The following is a 13,846-nucleotide window of genomic DNA, read 5'->3' as shown; positions in this document are numbered from 1 at the left end:
GGTGATGTTAACCCAGACTCCTACCAGTTATACAACTATACCATTGGGTTTTGAACCCAAACCGTTCCAACACAAGTTGACGTTTACTAGCTGGTCCTATCAGACAAGCCGAGCGCCCCCCCACGTTGTATATCATTTCAAAGTTGTAAGCAATATGAACTTAGATCTAAGCTTATTGCTTGCAAGCCTAACACTTCGTGGTATATGTATTACTGCTTAGAAAGCTATACAAGCCGAACCGAATGTCCATTTGTTTGTATTTGTTATGCTGAGTCATTTACACGAGTCCGAATGAGCTCGTTACGATCAAAACACATGATGAATCATGAGCGGCTTGTCCGTTTTCCAGCTCTGGTAGAAAGGTGAAAAATAGGAGTGAAAGGTTGGTGACTTTGTGTGTCCGGTGAAAAAAGTTTTTGCTTACGCTACAATTCAAGATATTATGTGTCGGGTAACACTGGTTTTGATTTGGTCTTGCCCTGTTAAACGTCTCTTGGATGTGCGGTTTCATTATTGGTTGAATTCTGATTGTTTTCTAGCTGAGACAGGTGGAGCTCGACAGAATTCGCCAGTCACCTCTTTGTCAGTCTTGGTTCGTTCAAATGGGTCTACTTTGAATGAATTTTTAAATCACTCGTCTCTAGTGTAGGTCTATGTTGGGTTCCTGTGTGATCAGAGAACATTTAGATCCAAAGCTGAGAAACATTGTTACAAATTCAGTGTGTCCTGTGGTGCCCCTTGTTTTATTTGCACTTTGTAAGATACGGATCGGCGAAGTATCTGGAACCAACTCTATGACCCAAGGCTGAAACGCTGTCTATTCCAAAAGCTTACATTTGGAGATCCAGATGCTGTCTGTTGACCATGGTGTTGGATGGATCTGGTTCTTAGCATCTGGTCCAGGCTTGGGTTAGGTCTCAGTTTTGGCTTTTAGTCTGCTTTTTGGTTGTTCAAGTCCAACTCTTAAACTTTGAATACAGCCCCTGTCATGTTTGTTGAATCTGAAAAGTTTCGGTTCTTTACTTCTGGCACAACTGTTTGTTTCATGCGTGTTTGGGAGGGGGGTTTTATGGGTGATGTAGATATGATTCGGGTAAATGCCGATCATAGGCAATTGTTTTTCAGGGAGAATGTGATTTTTTTTGGGATTGGAGCAACTTCCAATTTTCAGTTCCCTACAAGGCTGAAAAGTGAAAAATGAAAAGAGACTTGCATAGTATCTGTGTCTCGCACGCCCCTCAACCTGTTAAACCCATTTGCATATTTGGTAGGGTAAATTTATTCAACTAAATCCTAATTAATTTAGAATCCACATGACCCAGTCGAACTCAAAATAGGATCATGTAGTCTAACGTAATCTGTTAAATTTCATGTCCAGACACCTTGTTTTAGACTTTCTGCTCAGCTTGTTAAAATATAACAGGTACGTAAATAGGCCCATTGAGCTCAAACAACCGATGCTTGAATGCTCGCTCGGGTTAGCAAGAGCCCTATTGGGCAGATGCTATAGAATGATATCCCTTTAACCAGAGATACAAGCAAGTGGCTTCGAGAAAACTAGTGTTTTCGAAATTATATGAAGCCATTAAGCAAACAACAAATCCATGGGTATTCGAACCTGACTATCCATGAAAGAGCTAAATATCTAGTGAAAGAACAAGCGATCCTTTTGGACAATCTGTTGTAACAGGCAAACTCTATACGTTGAAATTAATTCATCAGTTGGTGATAAAATCCATGAGTGTTCCAATGGACATCATGCACTTGTTACATAATAACCCCTTCGGGTAAAGCATTGATTTTGGGTGCCCACTTCCTGCAAGGAAAGAAGCTCCCCTGTTTGCGTTGACATGCCTTGTAGAAACGCATGGGACACTGCACACTTCCATGGCATGCAAAATTGCCCAGAGCCAAATTAAAGGCTTCTTGGTTACTTGCCACCCTAAAGCCTTGGCATTTGGCAAGGGTATGGAGAACAGACGTTAGACTTATGCTTTTGTTATTATTATTATTATTTTTTTTCGACATGGTGATGTGCACTAACTGCTCCTGCCAGAGAAGGGGAGCCCCGGTTGGTATCTTGTTAAAAGAGAATGCATACATTTTTTATTTTTCATAAGATATATATTTTTAATATTTACACGAGAAACCACCCTCAGGATCATAGACCTAGCCACACTAACTTTGCCTTCTGTACTTATGATTATTGTCCTGGCAGCGTAAAACTTCATATGCTTACCCTTTGCCCCTAGAGAGTCTCCACACTTCAGCTTGCGCAATGGGTGACACTCATGGGATTTGAACCTAAACTGCCTGCTTAGAGGCGTAGGCCCCATCTCACTACAACAAACCCCTTTGAGGCAGGAAATATATCTTCGATTCATTTTGGGCTACTTTCACTTTCCTACAGCACAAAGAATCCATTAGCCCTTATGCTTAGGGATGCAATTGTGGGGTGGGGGGTGCAAATTTTTACTGTTCTGGATCCGAGTCCAACTCCCTTCATGTTTAGCTGTTCCGGATCCGTTTGCATCCCTACTTCTGCTTAACGTAGCCATTCACTCTCAAAAAACATGCTCTTTGAGAGAGAGAGAGAGAGAGAGAGGTGGTGGAGTCCTGCAACGTTCTCCAAAAGGCATCATGTATCAAAAAGAATCCCCAGAACCCCTGCGCGCGTGCCATATGTTTCTCTCCTTTTGTCCTTTTCTCCCTAAAATCTAAAAGAAACCCAATACAAATAAATGCCGGCTCCCTCCTCTCCCATTTAATAGCTCTATCCCATTATCCTTAAATCTCCCACCTCCCCTTCTAACCTAAACCCCAAAAAACAATAAAAAAAAATGAAGGGATGTACTGACAAGCGCGCGTGCACATTAATTAAAGCCAAAAGTTGAGAAAGCGATGCCTTCTTTTGTGTGTACGCGTCGCTCTCTACGACCAGGAAACCTTTCATCACGCCGTAGCGGTGCACTTCTTGAGGCCTTGAGTTGGGTTCAATAGGTCTATAGTTCAAAATCCTATCACTTCTACATTTTTTGTAACCGAGTCAGCTGTAACTCATCTCATGTATCTGGATCTGGTCACGATCCCTCGAGTTTGGGTTGCCTCGCCGTAAAAAAACATATTTGGTTTGTTTGGCTTGTTTACCAGCCTACTGCCCAATGCATTTTTGCACCATCCAATTGCTATTGTCAAAATCAGGTGGCAAGAGCAGCAGATCAGGTCATGCTGAACATGTCTGTCGGCATGAGCAAAAAACGCTCATGTTCATCATGACCTGATCTGCTTCCCGCAAAAGGAGGTGAAAAACAACCTCACTTGTAAGCTCATTTCGTATAAAAACCCTAGGTTACACCCAGCTTTGGCCTTGGGCAAAAGTGAAATGGATGAGTTTTAAACTGGTGACATCTCCTCAGCTTGATGACTTTCACGAGTTGCCCTTACCACATTAGCAATTATTACTGTCCTCTTCTTCATCTGGTCATGTAACCCTTTTAAGATGTGATAATGACTTATCATAACCTTTTTGGACTATGCAAGTAATGAAACCTATTAATTTTTGGATTCTAGGAAAGGATGAGAGAGAGAGAAGTGTTGGCGTTCTTTAAAACACAATCGGAATGTGAGACAAAAATACATAGTGCTCGACGTTCTCCTCAACCTATCGATGCTCACGATAAGCCCAAGCCGTTATGTCGATGGTGAGCAGGACGCTGAACCCAAAATGAGAAAGAAGAGAACACCCTTGGTTGTTTTCATCATGCAACCAAGCTCCTTATAGGCTTTTAAGAGAGGCCTGTAGTGAGTGGAGTGGGTGGATACTACTACTAGTAATTACTCTGCATGAACAATTGCAATAACTGCCCTGTAACTCCCGTGAGTCGTGCTCTATCCTACGATGTACTTATGTTAAATTAGGTCACATGTTGAATCCGATTCATATTTCAACATTCTTCCACTTGACTCATTGATATAAAAAAATACTACACCAAGGTTTTATTGTTATCTTGATTCAATTTTCATAAGGGTTCATATGCTATCCTTTATCACAAAATTGAATCATATGAAACATGAAGATAAACACCTCTTTATGAAATGTCATATTTTTATGTACTACAATAACATTCATTTTCAGTGCTTTAGCATCTTAAGATTACTTTTATGAATAGGTTGGTCTCTAATCTATTCTATTGGTCATTTAATATTGTTATTATGCTATTCTCTCTAACTAAATGAGAGTTCCTAATCAACAATATACAAACTTATAGAGAATCAATTTAGCTTCACAAATGTGATCACACATAATCATAATGTATTGTCATACATCAGAAGGAATAAAAAAGATCCATCCCCTTTACATGTTGGGAATATAATCCTGGTGCTAACCCTTTAATAAGAAAAACCACAATCATTTTCTTTGTACCGATTATATCAATACATACTAAATGATTCTCAGTCATTTCTTTAACAATAAGGTACTTTAACTCCATATGTCGACACAAGGTTGAGCTATTATTGTTATTCAAGGACATGACAACTTCATTATCACATAAGATCTTTAGCGACCTCCCAATAGAGTCCACTATACCAAGATCCATAATGAAAGTTCTAATCTATATGACCTAAGATAAAATCTTATAAAATTAATAATTTCTGTTTCAATGAATTTCAAAAATTCCTTCACTATCCTGCAGTGAGAGATGACACCTCGAATATTCTGAGCCACTTGTGATTGCAAAAACAACATGCTAAGATTATTCAAGCACTCTCACTTCTCATAGACATCCTTTTAAGCGCTCACACTTCTCATAGACAACCTTCAAAGTGGTTGTTCTATTCTTCGTATGATTGAAAGATTAATTGCTTTATACGAGATTTATATTGAAAAGGTAAATATGAGACCCTTTATTATTCACCTTTTCTTAAGCAAGCTCAATTGAGTCATTATCGTTCCACTTTGGCAGAAACAATAACACTTATAATTGTTTCATCTTCTCAATTCACAAGGAATTGACTTCAATTGGTGAAACTAGCAGATCATGTAACCAGAGGTAATTCAGTACTATACTTTTAGGTACAAGCATGCTTTATGGACTGGTTTACACATCTACTATTATACCCTGTGTGAATTTAGAATACAATGACATACTTTTGGGTAAAATCGTTGTTTTATAAAGTCACACAAAATCATAATACTGAATCTTAACAGAGTCCTGAGAATTCTCAATCAACACAACTTAGATCACTTTGGTGATTACATGAGTTAGTTGATCGAGATATTTTACTACAAACATATTCGTATTATGGAGCATACTTATGCACATAGGATAATGCATATATATTCATGACAAAACATGTATTATATTATCAAAACATATAATTCATGTTTCAACTTATATGCATAAATAAATTTTGATAAAAACATATCACAAATGTCATAAATTTAGTCATAATTTATGTTTAAATATCATGCATAACTTAAATAACATCAAATGCATATAAGAAGTCATGCTTTCATGATAATAAACACTTATAAAGCATGAAAAAATAACAAAGCATGCTCCTTTGGGTAAAACCCAGGGTTCTTATGCTGAAACCAGTCTCAAACTCCTCCGAACTGGTCAACTAACGGTTTGAACCGGTCTCAGAACTGATAAATCGGTCCAAAACATGAACAAATTAACCAAACAAAATTCATGTTATTTTACTGATTCATGAAAACATGGTCTCTACATCACGAAACCGATAAAAGACGACTTCGAACCGATCCTGAAATGCATCATATCGATTATAGAACCGGTTTAAGTGTAAATAGTGCACGATGAGCTCAGGCCGTTATGTCGATGGTGAGTAAGACCCTGAACCCAAAATAAGGAAGAAGATGACACTCCTTCGTTGTTCTCGTCATGCAACCAGTATAGGCCTCTAAGAGAAGCCTTTAATGGGAGGAGTGAGTGGATACTATTACTAGAAGAGTGGGCAATTGTAATAACTGACATGTAACTCTCATGAGTTATGCTTCACCCCATGATATACTCATGTCAAACCGAGTTACATCTGGTTGGATCCGATCCATATTTCAACAAAAAGCTCATCATCACGTAACTATGTTCTTGTTCTCCAAAATAAAAAGGGTTGGAAGTGGGACCAACGGACTAAAATCAGTGACCAAAAGGTTGGCTCAATCTTTCTAATTGTTTTCCAGAACGTCCTTACCAAGACAGCTTGCTATCACCAATAATGAGATAAATTGTCAGCCAACCGTTTTTCTTACTAGTTACAAACCTCAGAATCCGGTTTGAAATAAGAGGGTGGGGAACCAAAAGTATGGCCGTTTGGAAATGGCATGGATTGTTCTCCTCTTTGCATCACTAATGACTTTGATCGTTGGGAGCAGTGAAGGCAGAGAGCCCCATAGTTTTTTTTGTTTTTTTTTTTTGGGGTGGTGGTGGTTACTGTTGTATTATTATTATTTTTTTATGTAACATGGAGAATCCACCCTTACGGTTCGGACATCCCACATGAGGTGAGAGGTTTCACCTTAACCACGGAGTCTGTTCTGGGTGTCCTGAATTATGAACCCGATTGGATCCATGACCCAGCCCCAAATATTTTGTCAACCATACATACGAAGTTAAAATGGAAGTTTGTGGTGGTAGTGGAGATCCCTCGATATGAAGTCCAGTTTTGTAATTTTTTCTTTTTGTACTGGCTCGGGTTTTATGCCTTTCGTCGTATTTATATCATCTACTTTTGAGATTTTCTAGTGTATTGGAGATTAGGTTTTGAGAGCGCTGTATTTAGTATCTGTATTTTCTTGTATTTGTTAGTGGATTTCTTGCTCTTTCTTTGACGGTGGATGTAGGTCTGAGTGCCAAATCACATACATTTTGCATCTTCTTCAGTTCTTTTCTTCTCTTTACCTTTTAGTTTGCTTCATTTTTGTCGTGGTTTGCATAACTGTATCCATAGTGTAAAACTCCACAAGAAATGAAATCTCCCAAACCCACCGAGGATAGTTTTCCATCTGGCCTACCTTGTCTGGTAGGAGCAGCCAGTACACATCACCTTGTGTTGGGACGTTGCAAGTTCGCATCCCAATGGTATCGTTGTAGAACTGGTAGGGTCGGAGTAACCCCAACTAGACTTTCAAAAAAGAAAAAAAGTTTTCCATCTAGCCTAAGCCTTGTGACCAAGAAGCCAAGCACTTGTAGGCTTGTGTGTATATTGATTAACCACTAAAGTGATAAATACAGGAAAAGCTTAGATGAACTGTATGATTGTATTGATGCCCCATTACCAGTAGTTTACGTAACTCTCTTGCTATATTCATGCTTGTTACCTTAAATCAAGATTAAGGAAAGCAAGTCTTAGTATTATTGACTCAAATTCATTGTTAAAGAATATTAGATTCAAGACAAAAAAACATATTAGATCAAATTTTGCAGGTCCATAAAGAAGAAACAGAAATCAACTTACTCAATATATTTACATGGCTCACCAACTTCGAAATTCTTCTACCATTAAATTCAAAGCCAACCAACCAAACCCTAAGTCAGGCTTCACATCTCCGAAGTCCTAATCCCATCACCTTCCACCTGACCAACCCTTTTATCTCACCTTTCAGCAAAGTACACATTTCCACAGAAAGAATTACGCAACAAGTACATCATTAACTAAACTCCTTCACCTTGCTAGAGTCCGAACCCCCTTTCTCAGACTAGCACCACACACCGAAACCGAACACGACACGGCAATGAAAGCACCGTTCTTTGTTTTCACATTAATTTATTTGTCTAATGACAGCTAAAAGGCCTTTCTACAAATCGCGACAAAGTACTACCAACAAAGAAAAGCAAAAAGAAAGAAAGTTAAAAAAAGCTTCAGTACAAAAGTAAGAACCACAAAAAAAAAAAAAAAAAACTGGGCAGGTAGATGGAGCCCAACATTCTCACGCCTGATTTCCATACACTTGCCGTCCACTGCCGTCAGTTAATTGAAGGGACTGGCCTAGGCCTACACGCAGAGAGAGAGAGAGAGTCATGGCTTTGAAACAGAAGTGGCGTCCTTGAGGGCGTCCGCTGCGCTGCCTAAGGCGGACTGCACCGTCAGAACGGAGATACTTGGGGAAGGTGGGGAAGGGTCGATGACGGTGGAGGGGAGGACGGTGGTGGTGGTGGTAGTGGCAGTGGCGGAGATGACGGAGGCGAGGGAGATGGGCATAAGACAGAGGCCCTTCCCTTGCAGGTACTGCATGGCCGACCCCATGTCTTCCTCCATCAGTTTCACCACCTGTTGCTCCGTCGCCGTCAGGCTGTCCTGCGATGCCGTCTGCTCGCCTCCCACGCCGTTGCCTCTCCGTCCCATCACGCTTGCCTGCAGTTGTTATCAGATAATGCACGCCTTCAGTTGATTAATTTTATATCATCATTATCAAGCCTTATCTCAATTACGTGTAGTCGGCTTTACGGGTCCTGTTTTTCCATTGATTAATTTATATATAACATACAAAATGCGGGCACCATCATAGCATGGCATCACCATTCAGTACCACCATGAGAAACAAAGAAGAGAAAAACAGGAAAAAGCAAGGAACTTTTTAGCCGAACGACCGAACCCATCTTGTTTTTTTTTGCTCTTTAATTTATCTTTTCTCCGGAAAATTCCAAGTCAAAAAAGAAGTGTAAAAAGAAAAGAAAAAAACAGTTTTTTTTTTCTCCTTTAAAGTAAAGTAGACAGAATTGAATTCGAGCATCAGAAAGAGAGTTGGTTCTGTTTAACTTCTCAAGGAAGAAAAGTTGAAAACCCCATAAAAAAGAGCGGTAAAATCTGATAACCCCAAGTGGTCAAATTTCTTGTTGGAGCTTCTGTCTTATTCCTTCAAAACAGAAAAGAAACAAAACCATTTTTTTCATGGACGGGGAAGCCATCGGGATTAGAGACCTAGTCCCGTTAGCTCAACCTGACGTACTTAAGGTCGCCTTCCGGACAGGGATAAACCCAGGGTGCCACCCCTTGCCCCCAGGGAATCTCCCGGTTTCAGCTGAGCAAGGGTTTATCCCTTACAGGGGGGGTTTGACATTCATGAGAATGAAACTCTCACCAGACGGTGTCCAAGGCATTCTCCACTGTGTCATACTCCTTTGGGGCTGAATCAAAACCATATTGAAACTCAATATTTGTGTGTCCAAGACAAACGAAGAAACAAACAAATGAAGTTTTCAAAACCATCCTGAAACTCAATATTTGTGTGTACAAGACAAACGAAGAAACAAACAAATGCAGTTTTGATCAATGATATCACCTCAGGGTAAATGTTAGCCACCAATGGAGCAACTGCCGCAGCTCCACCGAGCCTGCTCATGCTCAGCACCTGATAAGGAAACAATAATGAAATAATGGAGAGAGAGAGAGAGAGAGAGAGAGAGAGAGAGAGAGAGATTTTGCCTTGACTTGGAGCTGAAGGAATTTCACATAGTCGATAATTTCGTCTAGCATGGAAGCCTTATCGGTCTGTATCGGTTCATTAATTCAGATTTCAGAGACAGACAAGTAGGGACTCAATTTGACTCAAATGAGACAAAATTTGAGCAGTATCGTGAAGACGATGAGAATTTTAGGAAGCAGAACATTTACTCTAATCAGACCTTGTTGGCATTAGGAACGAGTTCCTGCAGAGCCTTCATCCTTTCTGCTATCCTCTCCCTACGCAACTAACACATAACCATCACCCAAATGTCAATAAAAATGATCAATCAGAAAGAAACTACTTTCCCCAACCCCCCCCCCCCCCCCAAAAGGGATCCATATTTACATTTCGGGGAGTAAGAAATATCTGTAAGCTTACTCTTTCAGCAATGCTGTGCGGGTCGGTAGCTTGGCCTCGCCGGGCTCTCACTCGTAGCCTCGCCGGAGCCGTGCCTCCAACTGCTGGAACGGAAGCCGGAGCTTGATTCATTCCGGCATCCTGCCCTCCATAACTCTACTCCAAGAAGAAGAAGGGAACTTTTAGCAAATTGTAACTTTATTACACACGTGAAGAAAGGAAAGAAAAGAAAGAAAAAAGGGACTAACGGAGAGTGAGGGAAGCAGGCCGGGTAGGTTGTGGGGTACCTGAAAATGTTGGTTGTTGTTAGGAGCACCCCTGGTCGTCTGAAACCCATTATACAAACCCTGCACTGAAGCAGTGCTATCGACGCACTAAACCAAGCACGCATCTTACTCAAATTCAACTCTAGGGAGGAAAAAAAACAAGAGAAAAGAAAACCAACCAAGAACACAGATCCAGTATTGGGAGTGATTTCTTTCCAAGGTGATTGCCCTCTTCAGAAGCGTGCCCATGTGCTTTTTTTGTTGTTTTAAGAACCATGATCCTTCTAGAAGTGGTTAATTGCATTTCCCTAAATAGTTTACATGAAATTTACTAAACCGAAAAGGAGAGGAAATAACCAGCTACACAGAAAGGCGACTTTCAATTATAAATTGCTTGTGCAATTAATGAGTTTTGCGGGCTCAAAATCGTCGCCATTAGTCACTTTTACGTGATTGCTTCTGAAGAGGAATGACCATGAATGTGATCCTTCCCATTACTAGATCTGCGTTCAAGAACCAAAAGGGAAGAAATGAAGGCCCTTACGGTATCTGACGAGGAGTCAGGGTTGCTACCCTGGCCGAGATTCGAAGGGATGGGTAAACCCCCTCCTCCACCGCCGCCGCCGAAGCCGATACCATTGGCGTTCATCTCGCCGATACTGCTCGCCGATGTGGGGGACCTGGACAGGGGTCTAGAGCTCAAGAACTGGGAAGGGTTGAGGCCCAAAATGGGGGTGTTGAGTTGGAGCAGCCCAAGCGCCCTTGAGCCTCCCCCGCCGGAGATGTGGTGCTGGCGGAGGCGGGAGGCTAGCATGGTGGAGTCGTCGAAGGAGGGGACGTAGTGGACGCCCTCCGGAGAGGCGCTCTCCGAATTGTTTATGAGGGACATGGTGAAGAGCTTCTGAGAGGCGTTGTTGTTGTTGCTGCTGCTGTTGGGGAGGGTTTGGGGTAAGGAGGAGGCTGAAAGCTCCGGCCAGGAAGGAAGAGTGGAGATAATCTGGTCCAAGAAATCGTCTTGGGAGATTGTGTGGTGGTCTAGGCTGGTTGGGTCGTGGTTTGGGATCTGCTGCTGCTGCTGCATCTCTTGGATGGTCATTTGTTGGGAGTTCAAAGAGGCCGTCATAGGCACCATTCCTTCGCTGGAAGGCTGCATCTCGGAGAGAGAGAGAGAGAGAGAGAGAGAGAGAGAGAGAGAGAGAGAGATGGTGCTGGCTCCCCCCCCCCCCCCCCCCGCCCCCAAACAAGTTCTTTCTTCCCCTTGGAAAATTCCTTGCTCCGCAGAGAAAACCGAAGTTTTGTTGAGTTTTACAAAGTACCCATTTCACCACGCCACTTCAGAAGAAAGAACAGCAGTTAAAGGCAAAGATTGGGAGAACCAAAACCACTTTATACAGAATTCAATAAATCGTAGATAGGTGGGTATTCCCAAAGAGTGCCAATCTGCTTTTCTTTATTCTTTTGGTGGGTTCTGCTTTTTTCTTTTCAGGCCGCAGTGAGGACAGAGTTGGGAGTCAGACGAGTGAGGAAAAAGACTCAGAATTCCACGCGTACTTGAGCGCTTTTTGTGCAGCAGTTGTAGAACGAAAATCTCTCTCTCTCTCTCTCTACAGTTTCTTTTTGTATTTTAAATCACGGTATATATCTAATACAGTCAATCGTATATTTAATCTAGATGGAATATCATGGTTGAAGTTGTTTTGACTTGATCTAACACTAGATGTATTCAGCATGGTCGTTTTAATTGATCATGTTTTTTATGAAAAATATATATTTTTAGGTCAGAGAAATTTGATGCGTCCATCAAAAAAACCTGTATACAGGTCAAATTCCATAATTTGAAAGCTGTTTCCTATTAAAAAGAGGATGTAGATCACGTTTTAGTTTCACAAAAAAATAAAAAACTTAAAAATTTAATGTTTTCTAAGTAGCTCGTACGTATAAATTTTAGCAAACTTTAACCCTTTAAATTAAATACCCCTCTCTCTCTCTCTCCAATGGTTCAGCCTCATGTATTTTAAAACTTACATTAAAGGTATATATAACGACCGTTTCTTTTATCATTACAATAATAAAGAGCCGACTCTAACCATGGTTAGATAGTAGAGTCGGCCTGACAGCTCGTTGCTGACAAAGTTTTTTTATTGAGGTAATTTAGGAAAAGCTCACTAACTTATCAGTAATTTACAAAAGCCCACATAACATTTCCGTTGTTACGTTAGATGTCTTGCCGTTATTATTTTTGTTTCAAAGGTGTGTTTGGTTCTAAAATCAATGGTTGATTTTCGTTTAGTGAAACACAGACTACACAGTGATTAAAATGCCCTCGTTGTTGATTTCAACAAAATAACGTCTGGTGACACACGATAAGTTGTTCTACAAAAAGGACAACAAATGTCATTTTATGGTATTTGAGATGCAGTAATAAAAACTAAACATTTTGAATAAACTGTCAAAAACGACATTGTAAACTCAAAATGGATCAAGAATCAAAGGTCTTAATGAATTGAATCAGAAAAAAATAAAAAATAGTGAATGCTTTTCTTGAGTAATTAATATATATTTTTTTGGATAAGCAAGTTGGGGTTAGACAAACCCCTACCAGTACAAAAGTATAAAAAGAAAATCCAAAATGATTAGACAACAGAAAACCTTGATGAAAACATTATAAGCTTATCTTTCCAAATCTTACCGACTCCAGTGGCACCAAACTTGGCTAGTTTGTAAGCTACATAGACGACTTGGAAATCCATACGCATCTGATGGCAGAAAATTGATGAATAACATTCATAAAAGGTGCTGAAAATACCATATAAGATCCTCATCCTTCTATCACATTGTTGAATACTGTAAATTGTTCAGCATTATAGGATTGGACCTCAACCTGGTGATGCAATGGAATTTCATGCAAGATGGAATGCCATAGAAGCCATTCTGTCTGAGATTCAGACCCTTGATCGACCACCCAACCAATAACTAAAAAATGCGCATGACTATGGCAAATCCCACTTGACACTGATAATTAAAAATTGCATAAATAAATAAAGAGTTCCAACATGGAGGAGGAGGATGCCACCTATTAGCATAAAACCATACTGTTGAGTCACTTTGAAGAAGAAAAAGTACCGGCCTGCAAACCAATTATCTTGAGAATGTCAACGACGATCTTCTCCTTGGTACTATCCGTCCTTTGAAAGATAATATTATTGTCATTCCCACGGTCCTCTAATAGCTAGTTGAAATCAGACCATCCAAGCACAAAGTGTTGATGATGAGAAAATATGGATGTGATCTAGTCATGAAAAAGAAACTCCAAAGTCTAAGCATAAGGTCTGTGCCTCGCAAATAATGCTGTAATGTTATCCCAAATGGAATTAGCAACATTACATGCGACAAAGATATGGTTTGTAGTGTCAGAAGCTTTATGACAAAAGCATCATTGAGAGGCCAGAGATGTGCCTAATTGTTGTAACCTGCTCTGTGTGAGAAGCTTGTGGCCTAACGACAATCTAAGAGTGAGTGCAGCTCTGTTTTGTGAACTCTTATCCAGATAAAAGAATAATTTGGGTAGAAACTGCCTTGGTGAGACGGATCACTTGCCAAGCCTTGTTACTAGAGAAATTACTATCGCCATTCCAACATAAGGAATCTGCAGATCTTGTAAGAGAAATGGTGGATGGAATAGCTGCATGCACCTGTTGAAGAACTTGCACAGAAATATTAATACCACAAAGAAAATGATGGTTAATTCCAGGTA

The 13,846-nt window shown here is 40.3% G+C and overlaps 1 protein-coding gene across 1 annotated transcript; it reads right to left on the bottom strand.

Annotated features, from left to right (window-relative positions):
* Positions 1-7,765: 7,765 nt before the first annotated feature.
* On the bottom strand, positions 7,766-11,175 carry LOC149835445 (bHLH transcription factor RHL1-like). Its single transcript, XM_090010530.1, has 7 exons — positions 10,637-11,175; positions 10,114-10,200; positions 9,848-9,982; positions 9,648-9,713; positions 9,448-9,513; positions 9,305-9,373; positions 7,766-8,376 (listed from the first exon to the last, which is right to left on the bottom strand). Exons 1-7 carry the CDS (start codon positions 11,171-11,173, stop codon positions 8,041-8,043), a joined length of 1,296 nt encoding a protein of 431 aa, XP_089866656.1. The 5' UTR covers positions 11,174-11,175; the 3' UTR covers positions 7,766-8,040.
* Positions 11,176-13,846: the final 2,671 nt, after the last annotated feature.

Source organism: Nuphar pumila, chromosome 6, assembly GCF_984573655.1.
Source record: "Nuphar pumila chromosome 6, dmNupPumi1.hap1.1, whole genome shotgun sequence".
Classification (NCBI taxonomy): Eukaryota; Viridiplantae; Streptophyta; class Magnoliopsida; order Nymphaeales; family Nymphaeaceae; genus Nuphar; species Nuphar pumila.
Note: the sequence above shows the minus strand (reverse complement) of the source record. Positions and strands in the feature narration are given on the sequence as shown.

Bases quoted from the DNA above. Each gene is read 5' to 3' on its own strand.
- LOC149835445 (XM_090010530.1), bottom strand. From the start codon at position 11,173: ATGCAGCAGCAGCAGCAGATCCCAAACCACGACCCAACCAGCCTAGAC. The intron at 9,983-10,113 runs GTACCCCACAAC...TTCTTGGAGTAG, and splicing joins ACAACAACCAACATTTTCAG to AGTTATGGAGGGCAGGATGC. The intron at 9,514-9,647 runs GTCTGATTAGAG...GAACCGATACAG, and splicing joins TCGTTCCTAATGCCAACAAG to ACCGATAAGGCTTCCATGCT.